Below are 27,794 nucleotides of genomic sequence, written 5' to 3'. Positions count from 1 at the left end.
TCTCCAGGGACCTTCAGCATAGGCTGCTTGGATCTGCCCACCCCACCCCAGGCCAATGCACATGGAGACCCTGAGCCTCAGCAAAGTTTCTGCCATCTCCTCCTCTTCCCATGCCTTGTGGCTGTGGGCAGGACCTGGGGCTCCACCACCCAGGAACAGGGTGGATTCTGCCTTCCACCCTCTGGATAGAGCCCACTTGAAGACAGGCACTGTCCTCCACTTTGGGCTTGGTAACTGGATGAAGTGACTCGCTAGTTCTCCCAGGGGTGAGGGCAAGGGAAAGCCACTAGCTCAGGACCATTTTTCATATGTGCACCCACACTCAAGTTTACAAAGCACTGCCATGCTTGATCCTCCGCAGCCATGGGGTGAGAGCTGCACAGGTATTCTATCCGCTTACAGAACAGGAGTCTGAGGCTAGAAAACATCTGTCTCAAGGACACACAGCTGTTAAGAAGCAGAGCTGGGCTGGGGTGGGCTGCCACCTAGCTCAGAGGATGCTCCACCATGTCCATGATGGGCAGGGTGCAGTGAGCATGGGAGGGGAGAAAGCGACCCGCAGGCTCTAACCCTGCCAATTCAGGTGGCCCAGCCCCAGTTTGCAGGGATTTGAGCCTCAGCTCTCGGTGCTGGGTCAAGTTTGTGGTTGATGGTGGTTTTTAAGTGACGTGAATGCCTGCCGTGTGCTCTTGGTGTCAGTCAGGGTACCGACTCCTCCCAACAGCAGAAGGGGGTGAGCACTGTCACTGTCTCCACCTCACAGGTGCGATGATGGACAGAGGCCAAGTCACTTGCCCAAGGAAACACTACCAGGCAAGCTGATCCAGATCCAGCCGGGCACGCCTCGCCCACGTGGACTTTCAGCCTGGCATGTGCCACCGCCTCCAGTCTGAGAGCCCTCCAAAGGGTCCCTTAAGTTAAGGGAGATAGAAAACAATCTACGGGTCACAATTCCACATGGTATACCCAAAAGTAAATATAAAAATTAAAGAAAAAACCCAAAACCAAGAGTGTGTGGCTTCACCAGGCACAGTGGTTCCTACTGTAATCCCAGTGACTCAGGAGGCTGAGATAGGAGGATCACAGTTCAAGGCTAGCCTCAGCAACTTAGCAAGACCCTGTCTCAAATAAAAAATAAAAAGAACTGGGGATGGAGCTCAGTGGTAAAGTGCCCCTGGATTCAATCCCAGTACCAAAAAACAAACAAACAAAAAAGTGCCTGGCTTCCACTGATGGTGACGCTCTTGGCTCCTTGGGACACCTAACTAGTAATGACCCCCTCCACAACCCAGGGCCACTTTCTCCAAGAGAAGCCAGGCAGCACAGGACAGCATTACGGGGTCTCAGGACCCTGTAAGGTTCCCATTACAGGCATTGCCTTCTGACCTACTCTGAGAGAATGACTTTCCTGGAAACGTACTCAAATTGGTTCCAGAATCTTCTGTGCTGCCTTGTTTCTGCTCTGGATGCCAGGATAGAACAGATCTGTGCCTTTTTGGTCCTGGACACTTTGCAACCTGCAGTCCAGCAAATACCACCATCTTCTTTAGGCAGAGGTGGGGACTGGGTGGTGGTTAAGACGCAGAAGCTTATCTTTGGAGTCCTACAGGTAAGACCAACTTTTATATGGCTTTTCTAGTGGCTGAACTGCCTTAGGCAGGATCTCTGAGTTTTCTCACCTGTGAAATGAAGTCATACTGCCCACTTTGCAGGGGGGCAAATCAACAAGATGCCTGTGTGCAGTGGGCCAGCCCAGCGCTCCAGCAATAGACGTTCAGCAAGGGTCGTTCCTTGCTCCCTGTTACTAGTCTGGGGCCTGCACAGTGAGTACCACCCAAGTCCTCAGGGACAAGTCCACAGAGCCGGGTCAGCAATTAGCCTGAGCTGGCTGCTGACGTGAGGAGGAGGAGGTTGAGCCTTGGTTTTCTCCTGGAAGTACTACTCACCACCCCCACAGGAAGTCAGAACCCCTGACTGGCCTCATGGGATCTGAGGGACCCAACCAGAAAGTTCCTCAAAGCCCTCATACATGTTCCTGGGCAGCTGCCTAGGGTTGCAGACTTGGGATGACCCTCAAAGTTGAGGACACTGAGGCTTGGTGGGAGGAAGCAACTTTGCCTTGGTCACCCCTGCCACTCAGGCTTAATCAGAGAGGACAATGCAAGGAGTTCCTAGGCCCTGGGAGCAGGCAGCCAAATTCTCTTGCAGAGGGAGCTCACCAGACCTTAGACCTCGGGGTGCCCAGCTGCTCAGCTCCCTGAGGAAGGGCTCTGTGTGTCAGGCCAGCCATGCACAGTAGGACACAGGAACTCTAAAGCCTGGAGCTGGGTCCCAGCAAAGAAGAAAGGCTACAGGGCAGATGGTGGCACTGTCACTACCTGTCAGGTAAGGAGGAACTATTGACAGGTGAGAGGACAGGAGTGAGCCCTGCAGGAGGGGACAGGGAGGGATCAGAGTCCAAGGCAAACCTGGGAGGCTCAGAAGGGAAAGAAGCAGAGACAAGGCTGTCTCCAGAACACAGGGTTAGAGCCCTTTCCCTGGAAAGCAAGGACTGATCTTAATTAGGACACACCCACTCCCTTCAGCTTCTCTGGAGCTCATTTGGATGCGAAGATCACATTAGACTCCTGCCAGCAGCCTGGCCGGCCTCCTTCCTGTGCCTCACTGGGTGTGGAGGTTTGAGGAAGGGGGCTCCTTGGTAGTTGTTGCCTGGCTCTTTCAAGCCAGGTGCTCATCTTTCCTCCCAATCATGGTGGGGTAAGGGCTAATTCCTTGAACTCTTCACCTTCCCAAGCAGCACAGTCAAAAACCGGAGGTGGACGATGGAAAACATCCCCCTTTCCCTGGCCACTCAGAATCAGAAAATCCCCTGTGTTTGCCTTTTGAGAGGTAAAGGCCATTTCACAGGTACCAGCCTCCATGGGACAGGGAATCAGGGCTCAGCTCCGTGTCTAAATGGGCCCAGCAAAAGAGGAACCTCTTTTTTTTTTTTTTTTTTTTTTTCCGCTCTAGGTGGTTCCTCACAGTGATCAACCTTGCAGATAAGTAACAGCCTCAGATTCTTGGTGACCAAGGCCACAAGCCATCGAGGAATGGGGACAGGACAGTTCCTGATCATAAAGCCCATGTGCTTCACCCTACGCCCAGAAGGGCAAAGCCAAGGCCAGAACCCTGTCTCCTTTCACTGACCTTCATTCCCCAGGAGGTAATCATGACAGGCAGGGTCTCACTGAGCAACTCAATCTGGCCTGGAGCTTGGGCTGAGGGCCTCTTCATCTTGACTTTCAAGACACCCCACCTCAGAGATGGGGGCTCAGATTTGCTTAGCCCCGATCTCCTGATCTCCTCTTCTGCTACTGGGAACTACAAAGTCCTGCCTCAATTTCTCCAGAGGGGGGTTGAATTGGGGAGTTGCAAAGGATTCCTCCTCTGCTGGACTCCAAGATTCCTCTGTCCCTCAGCCGAGGAGGCCAGTGGCCTGCACAGTGGGCTCCTGAGGCAGGAAGGTTTCCTGGGAATGCTGCTGCCACAGGGCATGGCACAAAGACCAGCTACAGCCCAGCTTTGGAGCAGGTGCCTGAAAGTCCAAATCTGGAAAGCACCACCTGGATCTCGGCCTCTCTTTCCACATCTACATGGAACTAGCCTCTCTAGGGTCTGTGGTATTCTCTGACCCACCCTGCTAGAGGACAGTGATAGCTCTCACAGGTGCAGAGCAGGCAGGAGCTGTATCTCTTTCCCCTGTATGAACTGCTGAAGTCACTCAAGCAATTTAAATCAGACATGTCAAAGCTGGCAGAATGAAACAGCAAATGATAAACCCAAGAGGCCAAGAGGAGTTTCCAGATGAGGCTTAAAGATCGTTTATCTTCACAGCATCCCGACAAGAGGGGGCAGTGGCTAGAGGGTGGGGAGGGAAGAATGAGATGATCTGAAATTTGCAGATGGGCAAAAAGCAAAGTTTGGAGGGGTTAAATAGGTTAAATAGCCTCCCAGGCCATGGAGCACACCAGCAGCTCCATGGTCACAGAAGCAGGTCCTCAGTACACCTGGAGAGGGGACTCCGCTTTCCCCTCAGTAGACGGGTCACACTCAGCCCCAACCACTTGTGTCTTGCTGCTGCTCAAACCCCAGGTCAAAGGCCACTCCTATAATGCCCCTTGGTCCACCTCCAAACTTTACAGCCCTTTATACTGCACTGTAGCACGTGGCACCCAGCAACCCAAGAATAAGTTTGTTTGCTCCTGTGAAGGTGATACCTAGGACAGCACCCTGCAGTGCTCAGTGCTTATCAGGTGATATGAACGAATGAATACTCACCTGCCAAACTAGACCCTAAAGTTCCTTCATGCTGGGGACCACCCTGGGCTAGGTGCACAGAGGAGCCGCCCTCACTGCTCCTTAAGGCTCTGTGACCACAGCTGCATTCGAGAGTTGGAACCCATCCCTAGTCTGACCCGCCAGACGGGGTCGGGTATCAAGGGGCCAAAGAGGCGACAGGACATGGGCCCTCTGGCACTAGTGATCCAATTCAGAGAGTGAGAAAATATTGATGGACAAAATTAAACCAAGTTCCGTTTCCTGGAATCACCACTGTTACTGTGTTGGCATGTGGCCTGCCCACTTCTGAACATGTTTATGAACGTAAGTGTGTGGGTGCGTGTGCACGCGCGTCCAAAATGGCCTCTTGGATACCATGCCGCAACACACTTGTCTTCATAACATGTCATAATTATCTATTCAGCGTATAACTTGGTGACATTTTCATGGTCCCATCATAGTCATGCTATGAACTGTGTCACCTGCTTCCACTGTTGGGCCTTCAGCTTGTTCCCAACTTTTCCCTCTTCCAGATTCCAAGAGGCTAGGAGTCTACAAGGGTTCTAAGGTTAGCTCCATCTCTTTCAGCCTATGACTGCAGAAGGTAGGATGGGACATTCTAGAATCTTTTTATGAAGCCAGAGTAGGATTCTCTAACTTTCCCGTGGTCCCCAAGTATATGGAGAGGGTGGGTAAACAGCCTCATGTCCTGAGTGGGGACTAAGGCCAAAGACTCAGCATCACATGGCAGGGAAGGACTGTCACCGGGCTAGGTGCCACACCTCATTTGACCCTCCTCCCAGTGTGGCAGCTACCCTGGACTCCTCTATCTGTGGGAGGCTTAATCAATAAGCACAGAATCCGAGCGGGCAGTATTTACAGAACATTCCTTCCCTGAGGAGAGCCTGACTCCACCTTACTGATCATTAGCACTATTGACTGGTGAACTTGTTTCATGCCAGTGGGAGCAGCCTAGAGGCAAGATAAAAAATGCTCAGGAGTGCTGTTCTTCATCTGTGAGATCCCCAAGGTCCAAAAGGGCACTGAGAGGAGTTTGGGCCCAGGAGAGCGGCAAGAGATGGTGAGCTCCCAGCACAGAGATGACCTGGCAGAGGTCAGCCAGCCTCTGATTCCAACATGGTCTGAGCGTTCTGAGAATTCAGACTGGCCAGGAGCCGGGCTGAGCCCACACCTCAGCCTCAGTGCAGCCCTTGGTCCTGGAGGTCCAAAAAACTAAGAGGCAGAGCTGAGCATCACACCCACACCGAACGCCACGGGGGACAGGCAGGTAGACTAGGGTCAACTGCAGGGACAGGGAATTGTGCCCGCACCAGGGACACTTCTGGGCCACACTCACACCACGAATTCCTCGCAATGGGAACCAGGTAGGGCAGTGACTAAGCCTCCCCTACCTTCAAGGTCCCTGAACAGAGCATCCCAGTGGGGGTGGGGCAGGAAGTCAACAGAAATAGAACAGCCCCTGCCCTCAGGGAACGGGAAGGATGTGCTGGGCCCTTGATGATCCCGCAAGTAGAGTTCCAGCCTCCAGGGAAGGCTGGGTGGGAGATCTAAGTGACCGCTGGAGAGACCAGAGCCAGAGACCCAGGCAGTAGTTTTGGCTCTGTCATTTAAAGCCCTGCAAACTCAGGCAAGGTCCTGAACCTCTCTGAATCTTGTCTCTCTCATCTTTAAGATGGCCCTTCTGCCTCTTGGGCTCTGGGGACATGAAGAGAACCCTAAGGTGCTCTCTAAGGAGGATGGGGTTACCGAGATGCCGAGAGTGTGGTGGGCAGCCCTGCTGAAAGGGTAGGAAACCCAGAGTGTTTCAAGGATTCACTGATGAACCCAGAAACACTCTTGTCCCCTGAAAGACAAGAGGCAGGGGAAGAAAAATGAAGGAGAAAAGCCCTGGCTGGAATTTCTTCCTTCTTGCCCCGGGCCAGATGCAAAGGCGGGCTGCCAGGCATGGAGCCGGGCTGTCAGCCGCGGCCTTCCTTGCAGAGACTCCTCATTCCCAGATCTGACATGCAATCAAAGCCCAATCACGACAATTCCCTTCAGAAACAACAGGGTCTTCTCCACGTCTCTGGAGACAGCCAAATGAATAACTCAAATTGCCAGGCCGATGCCTGGCCGTTATCTTCCCCTCCTCCCAGTGCTGCTCTGCTCTCCCGCTGCCGTGAGCCTGGGGGGCCTGCACCCTCCCAGGCTCTGGCTGATGCTCTGGGGAGGACCTCGGAAAGAATGGCAATTTCCCTGTCGCCTCTCGAGTGTCTGCCATCCCCGCTCTCGTAGCTGGGGGTGGTGGTGATCGTGGTGTGAATGTGTGTGTGGTGTGTGTGTGTGTGTGTGTGTGTGTGTGTGTGTGTGCGCGCGCGTGCGCGCGCGTGTGAGTGCGCTCATCTCCCACCCTGCAGGATGAGAACTGCCTAATCTGCCGGCGGATGCCAAGTGCCTGGGTCTGTGGGGGACTAGGGATGCGGGGGGGAGAGGTAGAAGCCTCTCTTAAGGGTTCTCCGGAGACGCGGCTGGCTCCTTCCTAAATCCTCCCTGCTTGGAAATTAAGGTTGCTGATACAATTGTACCCATCTTTCTGCTCACTGTCAGAGAAATAAGACCTCCCTTACAACTGGGAAAAGAAAAAAAAGGCCGGGTAACCAGCAGATGGGATGAGTGAGGGCACCACCCAGCACGCAGCTCCCAGCAAACAAGAAGAGACAGGATGGGGATGGGGGTGCAGACTGGGGGAGGGGTCAGAACACCAACGATGCCAAGGAACAGAGAAGAGGCAGGAAGTGAAGAGGGTTTAGCCACTGGAGTGCTGGCTAATATTTAACAGTCCACTCCCCAGGGGGAAAACAAACCAACCCTGATTTGTAGCACTGGTCCATTTTTAATCTTCAGCGTAAACTGAAATTGCTCTCACTGCAGTTGATTTCAAGCAAACCCAGGTGGGCCTGGGATTCTTTGGCATAAACTTATACTTGGAGATAGCCCACTGTTTTGCTATCTGTATGTTCTTGGCTGTCTGATGTTTATTAATAATATTTCTTCTAAAAATTCTAAGTGAGCAGGCTATGCCACAGGAGAACTAGGGAAGGGGGTTCTGTGGGCCTGGGGCAGCAGAGCACCATGCTTGGGATCCAGGGGACAAACAGGTGAAGGAAGGAGCAAGTGCACAGAGCTCAGCTCTGCCACACTTCAGTCAAGTCAGCTCCCAGGGCTGGGTTTGCCACTCTTCTCCAGAGGTAGCTACATGCACACCCCAGAAGACACAGGGCTGGAATGAGGTTCGGGCAGTGTGTGTCTATGGCACGCCCTCCCCCAGGCTGGGTAGGTGTGCCTCCGAGTAGAAAAGAGACCCTCTGCTGGGGGCAGAAGGTGTTTGTTGATGGAAGATTCTAGGCTAGCTCAGTGGCTGTCTTCCCTGCACACTGGAATCACTTGGAGAGTTTTAAAGAGGCACAAATCCTGAATCCCACCATTGAAGATTCTGATTTAATTGGCATGGGATATGGTCTGGGACGCAGTGTTTAAAAGCTTGCTGGATAATTTGAATGTTAGCAATTTGAGCTCCACTGATCTTCTCCATGAAGATTAATGAGAGAATCTGGTGAAAATCCTCACAGAGCATTTTCAGCCTGGGCTGCTGCCGCCTTACTGCTTCCCTGTGCAGGACTGAGCTGGCAGAAGCAGTCGGGACGAGGCTGATCCCCACGGGGGCCTCAGGAAACCTGACTCATTACCCTACACCATTCTCTCCACCCCAAGGAGCCTCCTTCCAACCAGTTACATGCATCTGCCATAACCTTCCTGTGGCTTCCAATACTCCTGCAGTTAATGTGTAAAACTCTCCCTGCTCAAAGTGTTGTGCTGAATAGCTGGGGCTCTGGAGTGAGATTGCTTTGGTTGGAATCCTGGCTCTGCCCACATGGCATGACCTTGGCTGAGTTCTTTAACCTCCCTGTGCCTCAAGGTGGAAGTGAACGTTACACAAGAGCATCCTCGAAAAGCACTTAGAGAAGAGCTGGGCACAAACAGGACAATCACCAAGCACCAGCTAGTGTGGCCCCAGTGCCAGAAGCCCTGCAAGAGCAGGGCATGTACCTTGTGCATCTTTGCATCTCAACTCAGTGCCTGACACCTAGAAGGACCCTTGGCCTAAATCCACATCTGTTCTCCGCCAGCCTCTCACCCCTGATTAAAGCATCCTGCATGGTTGGGCTCAAAGACCCAGAGCACGCAGCTGCTCTCCAGCAGTCTAGACAGAGCCAGGGGCGGGGGTGTTGGAGACTGGCAGGTGAACAGAGCTTGGAAGTGTTTTGTTGTGTTTTAAACAAGCATCAAAGAATATCTGGCTATTTGCCGCTGTGCTGCCAGCAGACTGCCAGTGGTATCCTGAAACTTTGGAAGTTCTGGTTCATCAAGGCTTCACCACCCCACAATGGTTGGCTCAGAGAAGGCCGTTTGGGCAGAGTCTAAGTATGCGAAATGTCTTTTGCCCAGACTGGGGTTGCTAGTTCCCTGTGGGTGGACACGTGAGGGGCAGGGGCTGCATGCAGGAGCTGCTCTTGACCTCAAGTCGAAGCGGGGCCACATCATATTTGCACTCATTGCAGTGGAAGCCTGTTTGCTTATTCCCAGGCTCCCCCTCAGCGTGGCTGCACAGCCAGCAGGTGCTCCCGGCACTAATGAGTGCCTCCACCTGAAGGACGCGCACACCAACTGGGCGACGCCTGCCGGCACAACTCGGAGCTCCGCAGGTACCAGGCCAGGGAGTGCAGTGCAGGGGGTCGCGTCGGCTGTGCATGCAGGAGGCCACGCCCTGGGAGGGCAGGTGGTCCTTCCCTGGGAAGTGGGCTCTGCTCAGAGGGAGAGTCCAATCCATGCCCAGGGAGGACTCCTTTTCCCCCAAGACAGGCTTGGAGACCCAGATCCAGGGACAGGATTGGTTTTGTCTTCCCAGATGTGCCAGTCCAGAGGGTCCCTGCCTAGTCACGTCCTTGCCAAGCCTGGAGGCTGTGCGTCATGGTCACTCCCTCTTCTCAGATTCCAGGTGACCATCTCAAGTCCCTTTATAGGTGATGACAGGAAGAAGGGGGGGAAGGAAGAAGGACCCCTGCTGAAGGATATGGAGAAACAACCACAGGGAGAAAAAGAGGAAACGGGTCCCAGGGAGAGAGGGAAAACAACAGGTCTGGACTTTCACAACTTCCTGCATCTACAATTGTCCCCCAATTGCCCAACTGACACATTCTGCTGTGAGTCAGTCTCACCCAAACCTACAAACCCAGACCCCTATTGTAACCAGGTGCCATTTTCTCTCTTGCAAATGTGCCTTTCCAGTTGACCCATTGAGGTCTGGCTCCATTTCTTTTTCTTTCTCTTTCCTTTAGCACTAACCACCAGGTCCTGACAGCAGACTGCCGTTCTGTTTCTGTGTTGCTATTGCATTTTGCAGTACTGGGGATCAAACCCAGTGCCTCACTCATGCCAGGCAAGTGCTCTACCACTGAGCTGCACCCGGCCTGCCGTTCTGGCAGTTGCTGGCTCTGATATTTCACACATCATCAAGGTCCCTGGGGGACCTTGGGCAACTCACCGAGTCTTGCACAAGTCTAACAGTCCATGATGAGATTCGACGAGCCCTGGTCTGACCTGCCCTTTGTGTCTCCCGAGAAGCGGCCACCACGACTGAACAGAGCGCTGCCTGTGTGTGAGCTCGGTTCTAAGCTCCACGTCTGCGAACTCCTGTGGTCCGTTATCCTCCCCATTTTCCAGAGGAGGAATGGAGACTCCGAGACTGAACAATGGACTGGAAAGATAAGCCCATGCTTCCAATTGCACCTTTGCGGTTAGGATCAGCCATTCAAAGCTGGGATAGTGGCAGGTGGGGGTTTCTGCCTCAGTGGCCCAGGGTCCTGCCCAGCTCCAGCAGCCCCCAGACCCTGCACAGCAGCCCTGCCCGACGTCTCGGCCTCAACAGTCGCCCTGTGGCCTCCCGTTCTCCACCTTCCTGATTATGGGAGTGATGCGCTCCTCTGGAGCTTTCCATCGGTGGCTGGCTGAGTGGTGGTCCAGCTAGCAACGGCTGCTATAGCATTTGATGCTCTTGTGAGCACCCCTGTGTCCCTTTCCACTTAAAATGCCCATGTGGTTTCTGTTTCCTGGACTTTCTGAGCAAGCACCTGTGGGATTAGGTGAAGCACCATGGGGAAGGTGCCTTATAACCAGAAGGGGATTACTCATAGTTATCTACGCAGCCACAACGTAAAGGGGCTCCTTTAAAACACATTCTCGTGGGGTGGGGAGGGGTGACAATCTCCTAGAAGTTCACAGGAGGCCTGATGCTTCATGAAAGTGCTGTGTGCACTGCCACCATCTGATCCTCTGGAGAAGACAGTGAGGATATGGATCAGGACTGTTCTTCCTGCTTCTCAGCTGAGGAGTGTTTTCATTTGACATGACCACACACTGATCCTAAGTGGTAAAGCTGGGACCCAAATATAGATCTCAGGTCCATGCATCCTTCCCACCAAAAAAGTCCTAAGTGGGCAGTCCCTCAACTATCAATTACCTCCTCCGCAGAAATGGTCTGGCCCCCCCGGGAGCCAAATGGAACCCAAAAGCAGGGCCAGGAGTGACAGAGCAGTATGCTTCAAGTTGTGTGTATGGGAGGGGGCTGCTGGTGCATAGTTCCACTGGGGCTGGCCATTCAAAATCCTCCAGAAGGACAATGGCGGCCAGCTCTCCGGGGCCTGCTCACCCCTGTCCTGCACCCTGTGGCCCATTGGTCAGCCTCCATCCAACCCCTGAGTAGTATCTTCTCTCTCCTGACCCCTGGGAAAAAGCAAGAAGAGGCCCAGCAGGCTGGGGAACAAGGAGTGAGGGAGGCGGCCTGCAGTCAGGACTGGAGCGGGCCGTGGAGGGAGGGCAGGCAGATGGCGGGAGGGGATCCCAGGGAATCCTGACCACAGCCCTGAGACCAGGGGAGGAGCTGTCTTCCCTGCCCACAGACAAGGCCAGGGATGCTCACAGAGATGAGGTGGCTCGTTTGTGCTGATGAACGTGGTTGCGTGGGGCTTCAGACCTGGGCCTTTTCTGCTACCAAACTCTGAGAAGTCAAGACAGGGAAGGGGCCAGGCAAGAGGTGGCTGTGGAAAGTGCTCAGGGATGAGTGGAGATGGGCGCAGAGGCTTTTCACCCAGTAGGGGCCACAGACTGTCAGGAGAGGAGCAGAAGGCAAAGAGGAGGATGCCCAGGAGTCTGCTTTGGTATCACCATGGGGGGATGGCTTCCTTTCTATGCCACCCAGAGAGAAGACAGGCAGGCAGGCCGTGGGGACACACTGATAAGCCTTTTCCACCCCTGGCTTAAGCTGCCTCTTGGGCACAGGGGACATTCTGAGGACAGCTGGTGCCAACGGATCAAAGCCTGCACATCGACAGTGGCAGATTGGAGGGCTCCGCTCTTCCACTGTCTGGAAGGATTTGCTTTGGCCAAGATCCCCTACTTCTTGCTGTCCCCATGCTACTAAGGGCTGTTGGGTCTACAAGGTGGGCAGCCACCTGAACCTCTCAGAGGAACTGAGGCCATGGTTTTACCTTTAACACAATTTCTGGGAGGGGTTCTCTCCCACATCTTTGACCTAGCAGCACCAGGACTTGGCTAGCCCCCAAGCAGTACAAGGTAGAAAATGGTGCAGCTCAAAAGATGTGATGAGCCAAATTTCACATGCAGTTTTACAGATCTGAGCTGAGGCTGCCAACAGAGGAGCTGCAGGTGCTGGAGGCCACAGAGAGCTCCCTTAGCTAATCCACACAGGGGGAGGCGGAGGAGCAGGAAAGACCCGCTTCTCTGCTCTGCCTTCTTAAGAGCTGACAGACTTACACAGCTGGCAGGAAGCTCCAGAAAGAAGCATTCTTGCATTTGCCAGCCAGCCCTGGGTAAAACACCAGCTACCAAGGCCTTGAGTTGCCACCCCTCCCAGGGAGGGCAGCTTCCTCTGCACCTCCAGGACCGGCTATCTCCAGAGGAAGTCCATCTCCACGCACCTGCCAATTTTATGGGGCAAACAGTTGTGGGGAGCCTAGCAGGCATGTGGCATCTCTCATCTCTTCCTCTGTGGCTACAGAAATTGTGATTCAGAAAGTGTGAGAAAGAACTGAGGGATATGCATTTTAATAGGCACTTGGGGGCATCGGGTGGTGGGTTCTGAGGGGCATGCAGCCTCAATTCTGCACTTGGGAGGAGCGGTTGTGCTTGGGAGGATGGTGAGGCCATGAACAGTGTGCTGCCTCCAGATGCTGCTGTTTTAGGAAAATGCCCTGAACCAGCCCTTCTGAGTACCATGCACACAAATCGCCTGTGGAGCTTATTAGTGCAGACTCTGATTCAGGAGGCAGAGCTTGAGGTTCTGAATTCTATCAAGCTCCCAAAGGATACCTAGTTTGCTGACCTATGGTTAATACTTGGAAAAGTAACAGTCCAAGCAGAGGTTCTCAAACTTTAGCATGCATCCAAATTACCAGAAGGGAGACGGGCTTATGAACAGACTGCTGCCCCCACCCCCCGCTCAGTTTTGGATTGAGTACGTCTGGTTTGGGGCCTAAGAATGTGCATTTCCAACCTGTTCTCAGCTGCTACTGCTGTTTTGCTGGTCCTGGGACCCCACTTTGAGAAATCTGGGCAGGGACAATAAGAAGTGAAACAGAACAAGAGCTGAATGAAGCAAATGCAGCCCAAAGCATCCCTACCCAACACAGATGCTCCTGTTTTAAGTAGTGTTGCTCTAATAATTAAATTGTTTTTGGTACCAGAAATTGAACCTAGGGGCATTTAACTACTGAGCCACATCCCAATCCATTTCATTTTTTATTTAGAAACGGGGTCTCACTAAGTTGCTCAGGGCCTCACTAAGTCAGCTGAGGCTGACTTTGAACTTTCAATCCTCCTGCCTCAGCCTCCAGAGCCACTGGGATTAGAGACATGTGCCAGGACCACACCCAGCTCTGTTAATTAAATTCTTAACTAGAACTTGTTTTCATATGCTCTTTTGCTCTCTCTGGAACAGGGAGCATGCACAGAGGAAAGAAAAACAGAGTATCAAGGGCTGTGGAAAGTTAAATTCTCATTTAGCTGAAATAGTCTCCTGCTTAGCAAAATGCAGTCTCCCTAATATGTGATTTTTCTCTTCACATCCACTTGTTCCAGGACTGAATTGCTATGTAGCAGCAAGTACTTATGAGCAAGTGGGGAGAACTGAATGACTCTCCTGCACCCACCTTTAAGTGGCTACCGTGGGGAAAAAGCTGACTTCCCCATCTTCACAAGATGGGTGACCCACCACGGTCCCAGGTCATCACGGTCAGACTAAATGCCTCCCCTCCCCTGAGGCCCTCCTGTATGCTCCTGGGAGCCCCTCCCATGGGGTCACATGGACAGTCACCCTTGGCCAGGGCGTCCTCTCTGGCAGGCCACGAAGAATCTCCCTCCCTGCAGTTATGACCCTGCCTCTCTAGTGGCCAAGTATTGCCCACGCTAACCCTGTAAGCACCCAGAGGTCAGGACCTATGCTCATTGGTCCTCGTAGCCCTGCTTGGCCGGAGATTGCCTTTCACTGACCAGTCTTGTTCATAACTACTTAGAAGCTTCTGTATACGCTTGGCTTCAGTATCCTGTGTTCTGCATCCGAAGATTCAGCCAATCAGAGATGGAAAATATTGAGAAAAAAAATTGCATCAGTACTGACAGGTACAGATTTGTTCCTTGTCATTATTCCCTGAACAGTGCAGTAGGACAACTATGTCCACAGTGCGTAGGTTGCATGTATTCGAGAGACCATTTGGAGCACCGGGGAGGGTGTGCATAGGTTATATGCAAATACTTCCATTTTATAAGGGATTTGAGTATCTGCAAATTTTGGTAAACTTGGGCATCCTGGAACCAAGCCTGTGGACACTGAGGGATGACTGCATCCTTCTGGTTTGGGAAACAGAGGGACCATTCACATCTCAGAAACTGGTAAGTGGCTATTGTTTGAACTACAAACCTGCTAAGCTACAAACCCTTTTCTCCCTCTTAGGAATGTCCAGAGCAAACTGTCCTGACAGGCCAGTCCCCAAGGTCCCCATGGGAGGCATCTGCTGCTGGGTATGTGTGTCAGGGGGCCAACCTGCGGGAGGTAAGATGCCCCCTGACCTGTTCCACTTCCTGTTCAAGTGAACAGCCCCAGACCTTCAGACTCAGAGGGTTTGATCAACGGCAGAGGGAATGGTAAGACATGAGGAAGGACTTCCAGACAGAGAGCACAGGCCATGGGGTGAGGGTGCACTGCATGTTGTGGTTGGGAGCATGGGTGGGGGAGGACAGGTGGCTTGGCTGGAGCAGAACAGACTCCCACATCTCCGTGAGACAATGTGTAGGAGTATCTTTTGATATTTTTCTGCCATGACCCAGAATACATACCTGTGAATGCACATAGTAAAACTGAAATTAAAAGGCACAAAATAGTAATTACTATGCTACATGTGACACAACCTGGCATTTTCTATTCTGTTCCATTTAGAAATTGATGGTCTCAACCCATTAATTTGACATTACAATTCACTCGTGGATCACAACCTGCAACCTGAAATAATTCGCCCTCTTGTGTCCCCACTATTTTACAGGAGCTTCAGGGCTTTCGAATTCCTGCCACACACCAACCAGCTGAGCACCTGCTGTATGCCAGATGCTGAATGCCATGGGAATGGGGAGCAGTAGCTCCAGAGAGGCAAGGGCACGACCACCCTCACAGAGAGAAGGACCCCGCATGTAGACCAGGGAGCTGACTACACAGGTGGCAGCAGCAGAGGCCGCCACATGTCACAAAGATAGGAGTCCTGGGGGCATTCAGCCACCAGTGAACACCAAGGGTGGATACTGCTGCCTCCTGGGGCCTCGGAAAGCGGACACAAGTCTGTCCCTTCAGCCTGTGTATGCTGTGCGGGTCCCAGCCCTTCTCTCTTCTAGGGAATGGAGCCCTTGATCCTCCTCTTCCCCCAAAATGGCCCAAAGGGTGGAGGAAGATGAGGAGCCAGCACTATTCAGGAACAGAGGGTGGCTCCCAGATGTGGGAGTCTCTCGGTCTTCCTGGGGCAGGCAGGAGGCTCCGCCGGGAGGTCCCTCAGGGTGGTGTCCTTCTGCTGCACCTGGGGCCTTGCTTCAGAGCTGTTTCTCTACTCACTGAACTAAAGCTTTAACACAACTCCCGCATCTCAAATTTATTTCTCATATAATTTTGGTTTTATTTTTCCGATGCCTTGAGGGCTCAGAAAGGAAAGGATAAGCGGCTTTGAAGACACCCCAAGCTCCTGCTAATTATCCTAACAAGATCCTGCAGGAGATCAGCTACAACCTGGAAGAATCCAAAGTGCTTTTCAGAACGAAGATTGCACAGTCCCCACCGCCACTATGGTTACAGCCCCCTCCGCCCAGCTGCCCTTTGCTGCTGGCCCTCTCACTGGCCTGGGATGGAGAAGCTGCCCAAGTAACCAGAACAGACCAGGGAGAGGTAGCAGTGGGGAGCCTCCAACCAGGGAACAGTGACTGCCTCCCTGTCCCTTTGGGGGTTGAGAGAGAACAACCAAGGCCTCCTGCAATGGAGCATGTGCTGGACGGGGGCAGCTCCCCCAAACCATGCCACTGTCTGGCACCTCCATATACCCCAGAGCTGGCCCAGACAGCTGCAGGAGGCTCCATCACTGATGTCTCTTTCACCTGACCAGGTATGTTCAGGCATTTGGCCATGGAGGCTGGGTGAACGTCTTACGGCCTCAGTTTCTACACCTGTCAAATGGGGTGATTGCCCTGTAGCTGCCGGAGTAGAGGTGAGTGTGGTGGATAAGCTACAAGGCACCTCTGTGAGTGCAGCCATTACTGTCCCTGCAGAAGGGAGCGAGCCAGCAGCCTCTCTCTGCTGAGGGGCTGTTGCTCTGAGGGCCACTGTCAGTCCTGTGGGAAGGGAAGCAGAGGGGGTCTGCCCCCATCCCCAACTGCTCGCTTTGATAAGTCGCTTCATGAACTGCAGCCAGCACAGATGCCCACTCCACCTGCTCCCCTGCCTGCGGGTCAGTCCCCTTCTCATCTCTGACCATTTCTGGGGGTGGTCTTATTTTTCAAGAGGAAAGATGAGAAGAAACCAAGGCTCAGAGAGCTGATGTGAGTCCTCCAAGGCCACCGTCAGGAAGGGGGAATGCCCCAGGCCTGCTCCTGTCCTGATCCTCCTGCCTAGCAGTCACAAGCTCAGCTCTGGTCTTGGCATGGCTACAAAGGCCTTTGCTCGGTTACTGTCCCATTTGGACAAACAGTGCAGGAGGCAGACATAGGAAGGGCTTCTGTGACTGAGAGGCAGGGGAGGGAGGACCCAGCAAGACGGGCCTGGCCAGAGTGCAGGGGCCAAAGGGCTTGGCAGCCAGGGCCCGATGGTCAGGGCAGCTCAGGAGGGAGCACTTCTGGGCATGCTCATTGTGCTGTGCAGAGGCCCAAGTGACTAGTGGGCTAGCCCAGAGGCTGCCCAGAGGCCAGGCAAGGAAACACCATCCCAGACGCAGGGCCAAGGTTTATAATCACGTATTTTCTTCCTGGGAATTCTGCAGCCTTCCTGTACAGCCTGATGCTCTCTTTGTGCCTCAGTTTACTCATCTATTAAATGACCGACCCAGAACCTCAAAGGTCAGGGAGGGCTCCAGCTGTGCCCACCGCATCCCTGACAGATGGGCACTCATCCCAGCATGAGGCAGCAGGCCAGTCCCCAGCAGAGAGCCCGAACCACTTGAAAGCTTTTGCTTTTAATCAAATGGCATAATGACTGTAAAAGGACTTAGGAAAACATGAGCAAAACTGAAGGGGATTAGAATTAACACCGGTGACACTAGAACAGCATTAAAATTAGAAGCTAAGCAGAGGGTGAAAGAGGACCGAGGCAGCTGAAGGAGGGAGCTGAGGATCAGAGGACACGTGGAGACCCAGTGAACGCCGCTTCTCTCTGGGGAGATTAGACTACTAGCGGAGAGGACACTCAGTTCTGCAAGGTCCTGAGGAGGCAGAAAGGTGTGTAATTGCTGACAGAGGAGGGAGGGCCTGCTCCCCACCTCAGCAGAACCCAGCCCCCCATGGCTGCTGTTTGCTGAAGGCAAACACCCTGGGTACCTGAAGGTGAGGCCTGGGAGGCTGGGCTCCAGGGAGGAGGAGAGCACCCTGGGAGCCACAGAGGCTGCTCTGGACGTGCCTGTCTAGTGGTCCCTGTTTAACAACTGAGAGGAGCTCACTGTGAAGGCGGGGAACTCAGTGGGAGTAAGCGTGCGGAGGCGCCAGCTGAAGGGTCTTGGAGACCTCCTCGGCTGGCAGATGGAGACTCAGAGAGGGAGGTCCACAGGGGCCCAGCTGGTTCAGGGACATGCTGGGGGAACGCCCAGGCTCTCGACCCGCCAGCGAAAGCAAATGCCCAAGCCAGCACCTGGAGGATGGCAGGGCCACACACCGGTTACCTTCCCAGGCCCTCTATTCTGCTCAGAGGTCTCGGACCAGGAAACCGACTCTTCCCCTCATGCCTGTGAAACCCCCGCTCCAGAGCCCTGTGCCCTGCAGGGCTGACTGTGGCCACTCGAGGTCAGACAGGGGTGGGGGGAGGCCACTCACCCACAATCTCATTCTCCTCCAGATTGATGGTCTCCAGCGCCGGCAGGGTGGTGAGCTGCTCGGGGAAGTCTTGAAACCGGTTCCGGGACAGGTCGATGACCTTGAGGTGCTGCAGGCTGCTGACCTCACTGGGGAGGCGATGGAGGAAGTTCCCTTCCAGGTGGAGCTCTGCCAGGTGGGAGAGAAGAGAAGCGGGTGAGCAGGCAGCGCCAGACACCATCACACCGCTGCCAGGCGGCCGGCCCAGGATGGCAGCAAGGAAGCCCCAGGCCCCAGAGGAAGTCCACCAACTGGCCGGTTCCGTGTTTGCTGACCCTGGAAGAAGGGTGATGATCCCGCCCAGCAGTTGAAGAATGGGAATGATGTTCCCATTCAGCAGAAGTCACCTGCTTTGGCTTTATAATGAGGCAGGAGCCTGGGCCTAGACAAAGAGCCAGGATGCACTGGTTCCTATCCGAGAGGCCTTGACGGGATGGGTCAGGGTGGGCAGCCAACCTAAGGGACACCACTCTTCAAGACCCTCTCTGCTCAGAGGCCACCAAGGGCAGACAATGTTTCCATGTCACATGCCCTTGCTCCCGGCCCAGTCACAGGCACTTGGGGGTTCCTGCCCAGAGAGGCTGTTTGGAGACTGGCCTGCAACCTATACGAGGCCCTGCACGAGAGGGCTGGGCCAGCAGGAGTCCTCTGGGAACCTGGCCCAGGCAGTGCCAAGGTGGACCCAGGAGGAAGTTGGAGCTGAAATGCTGGACATAGAGGCTGGGGAGGCCACAAAGACCCTGTGCAGTGAGGAGGGCGAGGGGCAGAACCAGGGTCAGTGACACAGGGCTATGAGAGGGGGATCAGGAGTCCCTGCTGCCTGGGTGCAGGACCCAACTGTGCACCTACAGCTAGTCACGCAGACTGTTACTCAACCCGCTCGGGCCTCCGTTTCCTCACCTGAACAAGGGAGCCGATGCTGATCTCTGCCTGGGAGGGCGGCCGAGGAGTACATCTGTGACGCAGGCAGAGCAGCAAGAGAGAGCCAGGACGGAGACTGTCAGCTCCATCCATGCGTAACCTCACAGTGAGCCCTCCTCTGTTACGTGAACCTTCCTGTACTGTCTGGAATTGCCATGTGACCTCAATAAAGTCCCTCTGCTCTTCTCCAGAAGGCCAGCTCTGGGAGCATGTGAACAGTGCATTCACACAAGCTCCCATGCTCAGAAGGGGTCCATCTTTGGGGTGGGACGTCCTATGTGCCATCTTGAAAGACTTTGTCATTTGCCCTTGTAATTTTCTAAGTAGTGCTAGGGTCACAGAGGTTGAGCTCAGACCTGGCCTGACTCCCTGCAACAGGCCACTGGCAGCTGCTCTCCTGTTCCCTGGGGCTCTAGGGTCTGCCTGGCTTCCCCCTCCGGCTCCCACTCCCTGCTCTGTGATCTGGCAGCTCACCGCCCATAGCAGGGAGGGTCCAAGTCAGGCTTGTATGTCTTGTGCTGGATGTGGGTGAAGCATGGTGACAACAGGTACCTGCCCTGTTCAGGAACCAGGGAGAGCAGCACCCTGGTATGCTTGGTGGGTGACCCACTGGAGAATAAGTCATGGATGGAGCCTCTCGCCCACCCTTGACCAGGCGCTAGCAAGTCCTGATTCCCAGGTTTAAGGATCCTTGGAATGACCTGTCTGCTATGGCTTAGGGTGGGGGATCTTAGGAAGGGGAGACATCTGGCTCAACTTCCCCAGATCACTGGCCAGGGAAAAGTACGGCAGTCTAACATCTGGTAGGAGCAAACACCTAGCCCCTATCAGACCTGAGCAGCCACGTGCATGCACTCTGCAGCCCGGGAGAGCGGGCCTGGGCACTTGTGAGTCTGTGCCGACTCTCCTCCTCCTTCCACCTTCCTGCGTTAGCACCAGCTCCCCTGTTCAGATGAGGACACTGAGGCCTAACTGGGTTGGGCGACATTCTGCGTGAACGGCCGAGGGTAGCACAGTTGTTGTCTGCACCCAGGCAGCAGGGACTCTGGACCCCCTCTTGGCTTGAGTTGCTCCTTCTGGCCCGCTCAAGGCACCCCTAGGAAGGAGCCACAGAACACAAGCTGCACAACTTCTCGATTCTGCAGGCCAGTTAGTGCTCTGATCATTGCATCGTAAAACACAAAGGTGAATGGCAGAAACTCAGGCTAAGTTTTTACTTTTCCTCACTTTGAATGACATCAAATAGCAAATGAAAAATACCACAACTTTCTAAGGAGAGACAGCGGAAGAAAGGGAAAAGCTTTCTATGTACTTTTCAGGCACTCTTCCCTGAACAAGAATCCTTCACTTCATCTTGGCTGGGCCCCACCCACGCAGCTGGTCCTGTCCCCGTCTGTGCTCTGAGCTCCTGCACGGCTCCATGACAAAAGCCTGGCTTGATGAGTCACTCTGAGGTCCCCACAGCTCCTCAGCGTTCCCCACAGTGAGCAGGACCGCTGCCTCCTTCCCAGGGCCTCCACATGCACACACGCGCACATGTGCACGCACATGCGCTCACACACCGAGGACCAGCCCCGCCGCAGGTCCCCGGCTGCGGCACACTGGGGCTCTGGGTAGGCAGGAACCGCATCTGATTCATCTCGTCCCTACATCCAGCTTCCTGCAGGGTACCTTGTGGTCACTCCGCAAATATTTGATGAGTAATAACTCTTCTCCCCTCAGGAAGCAAACATAAAGCAGGGGAGGCCTGGACAGCCTCCTGCTGTCTCATCTTTGGGGACGTCCTGAGCTCCAAGTTCCATCTGCAGATCTGCCTGCTTGCGCAAACCCAGGTTGCCTTCAGCAGTCAGGTTCTTAGAGAACCCACCTTAATCACAAAACTCCCCCTCCAGGACACCACTAGGAGGTCCTGGTGGTTGAGGTGACACTGGACAATGACTAGTATGATGTTTCCCAAATGTGCTTTTGCCAAACAGCATCTCCTCCAACACTCCAGGCACACTACTGCCTCGGAGCCTTGAACTTGAGCTTCCCTCCTTCTAAAATGCTCAGGACCATTTACATACAAGGCTCGCCGCTGCGTCTTTACTCAGTAAAGACAGGTCATGTCATCTCTGTCTTTACCTAAATGTCACCCTAAGACAGAATTCCCTCCACTGATTGCTGTCCCCTTCACCTGTAGCACTGACCTCAACACTGTCCACTGCCCCCTCACATGTTGACATGTTTGTATGTGGTCTGCCTCCTCCTGGCAACTCAGCTGCACACACAGCTTTGCCTCTGTTGTAGAAAAACACTCCCAACCACTGCCCAGTACACAGAGGCTCTCAATAAATATTTGACGAGTACACAAATGAAGACATGAGTGAATCTCGGCATCAAGATTTCTATCCCACGCAGCCCATCATTCGTCCTTAAACTGACTTGCTCTTTTGTATTCATATAAAAAGAAAAATAATGTTGTTCAGTTCTCAGCGGACAATGCTGCTGGAGAAAGAATCTGGGCCCCAGGCAGATCACCCAGGTGGAGCGGTGTGAGGACACACATTCCAGGCAGGGCAGCTGCCCTGTGGAGGCTCTCAGAAGCCACTTCCCTGAAATGGAGATTTGCTCTCCATGAGAACAAATTCCAATTTCCTAGCTGTTTTGTTCTTGCTTAGTGTGTGTGGTGTTTCTTGAAGTTCTCATGTTCTAAGAACATGTGGCCACAAACTGTGGGCTGGCTGCCCACGACACCCCCAAACCCCACTCCACAACCCGTCTGCTAGCAAATCCTGGAACGGGCCCCTTAGGGAGCCAGGCTGACCCCACCAAGGCATCAGTGGGTGATCACAGGGCTTTTTTTTTTTTTTTTGGTACGGGAGATTGAACCCGGGAGCGCTTAACACACATCCCCAGCCCTTTTCATATTTTATTTAGAGAAAGCATCTCATTGAGTTGCTTAGGGCCTCACTAAGTTGCTGAGGCTGCCTTTGAACTCACAATTCTCCTGCCTCAGCCTCCCGAGCTGCTGGGATGACAGGCGTGCGCTACGACGCCCAGCATCACAGAGCATTTTTGAGGACAGGATAGAGCTCTGCTTGCAGGTGCTCAGTGTTGCAGACCAGGAGGTAGCCAGTGTCCCCAAGTGACCCAGGCTTATTTTCATTTTCATATTTGGGAATATCAGCGTGCTTATGTCCCCACACCCTAGCCCTCTTTCCTCCCTCTCTGGAACCTGCTGTGTGTGGCTCCATCTCATCGACTAGCTTCACAGATGTCCAGGGCACAAAGCCCATGTCCACAAGTCAGGGCGTAACCCCAGGCCAGGGGGAGAGAGGCCCCTCTGCACCTTCCTCCCACGGCTCATGGCCAGAGGCTGAACAGCAGGGAGGCTACATGAAGGCTCTGGAGCCAGATGTCCTGGGGTTCCAAATCAGACTGCCACTTGCTGACTGTGCAGCTCAGGCAAGTTGTTTATTTATCTTTGCCTCAGTTTCTTTAGCTATAAAAGGAGGATAGTAACAGATACTCCATCTAAGGTTGCTACAATGTTTAAATGAAATAATACACAAGAAAGGCTTCCAGTAGTGCTGGTACACCTGAAGTAGTAAGTATGTGACACAGAAAGACAGGCGAACAGACAGGTAGATGTGGCACACCATGCAGGGCATCTGGGCAAATTCAGTAATCTGGTTAGTACTAAGTTATCTACTAGACTTGAATTACTAACTGCCTGAGCTTAGGCCCAGAGGAGAAGAACATGCTCTTTGCTTGAAGTTTTAGTAAACACAAGGCCAGCCTCTGTTGTGTGGGAAAGCTCCTGCAGGGGCCCACGTGAAAGCAGGTGTCTGCAGATAAAAGTGGCCACAGCATGTTAGCTTGAGGGGTCTCAGAACCTGCTGGCCCAGTCCCCTCGAGAGAAGGGGCCAGGCCCCACAGTTCAGGAGGGCAGCCAGGGGAACTGGTGGATGGTGGGGAGGTGTGGATTTTGTTACCCATACTTTTCTGACATGTTCAGAATTGTTATTTTAAAAAAAATAAAAAATGAAAAGGCACCAGGCACGGTGGCACATGCTGTAATCCCAGCAGCTCAGGAGGCTGAGGCAGGAGGATCATGAGTTCAAAGCCAGCCTCAGCAACAGCGAGACACTAAGCAACTCAGTGAGACCCTGTGTCTAAATAAAATACAGAATAGGGCTGGGGATGTGGCTTAGTGATGGAGTGCTCCCAAGTTCAATCCCCAGTACCCAAAAATAAGGAAGAAAAAAAAAAAAAAAAGAAAGAAAGAAGGCCAGGGTGGTGCACACCTGTAATCCCAGCGACTCAGGAGGCTGGGGCAGGAGGATCATAAGTTTGAGGCCAACTTAGCAATTTAGCAAGACCTTGTTTCAAAATTTAAAAAAATAAATAAAAGGGCTGGGGATGTAGCTCAGTGGTAAAGCGTCCTTCAGGTTTAATCCCCAGCACCAAGAGATATAGAAGGGGGAAAAAATAAAGGATAGTCTTTCTCAAACCAATTCAGGGTTAAGTCTAATTATAGCCCCTAAGTGACTCAGAAATATAAGCATCTACTCCTGAAGGCAGATTCCCAGAGCACTATGGGAGCTTGCCTGTGTGCCTGACCTGTACCTATGGAGGCATGTAGTATCTGTGTTTCCATCCATGTATTTACCACCTATTGGTCCAGTCTCTCTGGAGAACCCCAGGGGTGCTCTCTGGAGGTCTCAGGGGCCTCATTCAGCAGCCTAGTCAACCACAAGGACCTGAAGCAGCACCCTGGGCTGCCTGGAGCCTCTCTTCCCTCCCAGGGTCTGTGGCTTGGGGCAGGAACTTCTTGCCACCGGTCAGCACAGGGATGACAGAGGCAGGGCCATCTCATCAGGAGTTAGAGCCAAGAGGCTCTGTTTAGTGCCTGGAGATGAAAACCAGGGTCACAGCCAGTTTTGGAAGCCCTTGGTGTCCCTCCCTGCTCAGGGGAGTGTGCTTGGTCTTCCTCAGAACTGTGTTACAGACAATGACACTCTTGAGAGATCTCGGGATGACCAGAGAGGCTTTCTTGCCTGTAGCTCAAATGGATCTGTTACTTGCTGTTCATGCTCAGATTCGGGGAGGTGCTGAGGGTGGGGGCTGGGGGTGTGGCCCTCTGCCTGGCTCCAAAACCCCTGGACAGGAGCCAAGACAAAGGGCCTCTAACTGTTCCTGCTTGCTACCCATGTCACCCTCATCCAGGACAGTCTGCTTGGCCCCGACACATCAAAAAAGGCTCCCTGAGCCCACGTGAGAGGCCTCAGGGGCTGGGTACAGTGGAGCATCGGAAGCTACTTGTTCCCCAGAGCTGCCACACGCTGACCATCAGTCCCACCTTCCCACCCAGCCAGGCCACTGCTCCTTCCACCATGGGGACCAAGGAGCTGCTGGTTAGGAAGTGTCACCTGGAGAGAGCACAGCAGCTCCCCTAGAGGACAGAGGACGAAGGACCAGCAGATGGGAGGGTGAGGGACAGCAGCCATGTGGGGACGCTTGGCAGGCAGTGTTGACGCGGTCCAGTGACGAGGATAATGGTGCCACAGGAGGCCCCTGGGTGGGTTCTGGAAAGGTATTGGAAGATGTCAGGCTTTGGCTCCAGGAAGAAAGACTGGAGTCAAGTTATTGAAAGGTGGGAGCCCAGGGGGGTTCGTCCTGGATCCTCCATATCTAGCTCGGGGCCTGCTGCAGAGAGGGTACTCAGGAAACATGTGCCAGACAGACAAACAAGTCCATGGAGGGACAGACAGACAGTCACTGACCAAGAACTCCCCCAGTTCTCCCGCTGCTCCTGGGCCCAGCACCCAGCTAACCCCACAACAGGGTAGGTGTCCCTTCTCCAGCACAGGTGGGTCCCAAGCAGGGTGGCTGAGCCTTTGCCTCCAGGAAAGCTGCCCACCCCCAGCCTTGTGCTGCAGATCTAGAGTTGCCAGAGAAAACATGGGATATCCAGGTTCATCATGAATTTTAGACAAACGGATCATTTTTAATACAAGTAGAGCCCAAGTATGTCGTGGGACATAGTCATATTGAAAATTATTCACTGTTCATCTGAAATTCCCACTTCAGTGGGTGTCCTGTACTTTCATGTGTCCTACCTAGGACTAATCCCAGTGGCCTCGTGTATGAGACTCATAACCCCCTGCCAGGCCCTGCCCACCCAGCCCCGCCTTCTCAGGCCAATCTAGGATCTGCCATGCCCTGCTCTCTAGCCCCCCAAAATAATTACTGCCATTACCAAGCTCCCCCTGAGAACTCTACACGGTTCCCTGGTCTCCGTGATCACTCTACAAGGTCGATACCAACCTCACCCACCCTTTTACAGACAAGATGACTAAGATGTGGGAGGTTTAGTGCTTATGGCCGAATCCTGCCACTGCCACCAAAGATCAGATGCAGTCCATCTTCTCCTTATGCCATCCCCAATCCCCCTTGGCATTAGCCAAACTTTTGGAGGCCAGATCACCTGCCCCCGCCAGGCAGAGTTTGAGCTGAGGTCCTGCCTTGCATCAGCCTGGAGGTAGGTCAGACAAGCCATTTCTCCCTCCTGAGCGTCAGGTTCCTTGTCTCTGAAGGCCTGGGCCTAAGGACCTCTCCAATTCTGTTCTCACTGAAACTCCTTGTGTAGAGGCAGGTCTCGACAACTGAACCTCCTCCTGACAATGTGGTCAGACTTCCAAGCACAAGAGTGTCACCACTGTTGTGACATTAGAACCATCGTTCATAGGAACCTTCCATGTGGTACCTTAAGTACATCATCTCCAACCTCAAAGGACCAGATGGAATAGGGGTTTCCCCACCCTATGGTTTAGATATGGTTTGACTGTGTCCCCCAAAGTTTCCTGTGCTAGAAGGCTGGGTGGTGATGTTCAGGTGGTGGGACTTTTAAGAGAGGGATCAAGTACAAGGTGAATAGGTCAAGGGGCACTGCCCCTGGAAGGGATTAATGCTGGTCTTATGAAATGCATTAGTCTTCAAGCGAGTGGGTTATTATAGATTGAGACCACCCTGTGCCACCTTCTGCACATGGTTCACTGCCTTTTGCTTTTCAGTCATGTTGTAATGGGGATACAGGCCTCCATCAGGACAGCAGCGCCATGCTGTTGGATCCTCCAGGTATCAGAATTGTGACCCAAATGAACCTCTTTACTTTATAAATTAGGTAGCCTCAGGTATTTTGTTATACCAACATAAAACAGACTAATATACCCCATTTCTCAGGGAAACTGAGACCTGATAAGGCTGATAACTTTGCTTTCTTTGTATTTCCTATGTGGCCTGCCCTGGGCACTTTCTCTGCTGTTTCCACTTCAGAGGAAGAACAATAGTATGGTCAATGTTCCAGTCACTTGATCATCTCCTGTGCCAAGTTTCCAACTGGACACAGGCACAGTGAGGCCTGGCGTTACTCCTCACCCTGCGATCACGGCACTCATACCTCCTGCCCAGGGTCTCCCGGCCTTGGGCCAAGAGGGCCAAGGGCCTCAGGTCCCTGGGCTACGTGGGCTCCCAAGGTTTTTCCTGCTCTCTTCTTCCAGGGTTCACAGTTGAACAAACTGGGCTCACAGGATGGACTGGGTCTGGGAGAACCTTCCTGCCTCATTCCACTCCCAAGCTGTCCCAGCCCGAGGGGAACTCCAGTTGGTATTTCCTCATCTGCTCCTCCTACAGGACCGAGGTTTGGGACCCTGCTAACCGACTTCTCCTTCCCAGGTTTCTCTTATTCTTTGCACAGGGGCTCATCTTGGACCACTGCCAGGCTGGCTTGAGTCCTTAGGTTTGACCTGGACAGAGCAGGGACACCCGCTGGTTCCATCAGGGTACCGGTGAGGCTGGCCTGCAGTGACCATACAGCCAGTCTACGAGGGAAAATGCCTGCTCCAAAAATACCTGCCATCAAGCATCAATCAGTCCCTCGCTCCGATCCTGTGTCACTGAGCAATCATGGCTCCACCTGCCAGGTCCCCCAAAGGGCAGTCAGACGTTGTGTCTGGAAGCTGAGTGTCCTTCAAACAGCCCACGCTCAGCGCAAGTGGGCTGCACACAGAGACATTGCTTGCCCGCGGGGTCAGCGGGTAATGAGACAGGAGTGAAGTTTCTGAAAGCCACTCCTGCGCCACAGTGGAAGGACTGGACCACGCTTTTAACTGGGTCCAGGGTGAAAACGGAGAACTGAACATTCCGTCTCTAAGAAATCGCTACGGCGGCGCTCACCGGACCAATGTGAGCCAGCATCGAAAACAGGTCACCAAGTCAGAAAAGCAAGGCCTAAAGAACAGTGCCCGTACCCTGCTGCCATGCCCAGTCCATCAACTGCCCTGGTCTGCAGCCACGGTCCCCACCCCATCCTCCTTGGCTGTGTGACCCGGGCAAAGTTACCGACACTCTCTGCTTCAGTTTCCTCACGTACAGAGAGGTAACAAGAGAACCCCCTGACCGGAGCACGGAGATTGAAATGACTTTGTACTTGAAACGTGAACACGGCACGCCGGCCCAGGTGGCATGCCATGAATGCCACCGACAGTAAAGGCACTGGTATTCGCGAGGCAGAGGACCGTCTCTAGACCTGGTAATAGAGCATGCTGCTGGGCAGGGAACTTGGGCATCAGGGGCAGGACTGAGACCATTTTCTCCCTAGTGCCCTTTCCAGCTCTCAGCCTCTTGCGCTGTGCGCGTCCACCGCCTATTCAAAATTACATCAGTACGTAGGATGCGTCTCTGCAAACGGAGCTGTGGAGCCGGGTGGGCACGGCAGGGACGTGCGGGACAGTCAGAGAAAATGGGGAGAGGGTGGGAAGGACGTCCTGATCACAGCCTGCAGCAGGGGA

The 27,794-nt window shown here is 53.5% G+C and overlaps 1 protein-coding gene across 1 annotated transcript in view; it reads right to left on the bottom strand.

Annotated features, from left to right (window-relative positions):
* The window catches only part of LRRC20 (leucine rich repeat containing 20), a 75,047-nt gene that overhangs the window by 5,478 nt on the left and 41,775 nt on the right, over positions 1-27,794 (bottom strand). Inside the window, 1 exon segment of the mRNA XM_079135827.1 lies at positions 18,001-18,168. Within this exon segment, the coding sequence (XP_078991953.1) occupies positions 18,001-18,168 (168 nt within the window).

This window comes from Sciurus vulgaris (assembly GCF_902686455.1).
Source record: "Sciurus vulgaris genome assembly, chromosome: 4".
Lineage (NCBI taxonomy): Eukaryota > Metazoa > Chordata > Mammalia > Rodentia > Sciuridae > Sciurus > Sciurus vulgaris.
This window is presented reverse-complemented; position numbering and strand designations above follow the sequence as displayed.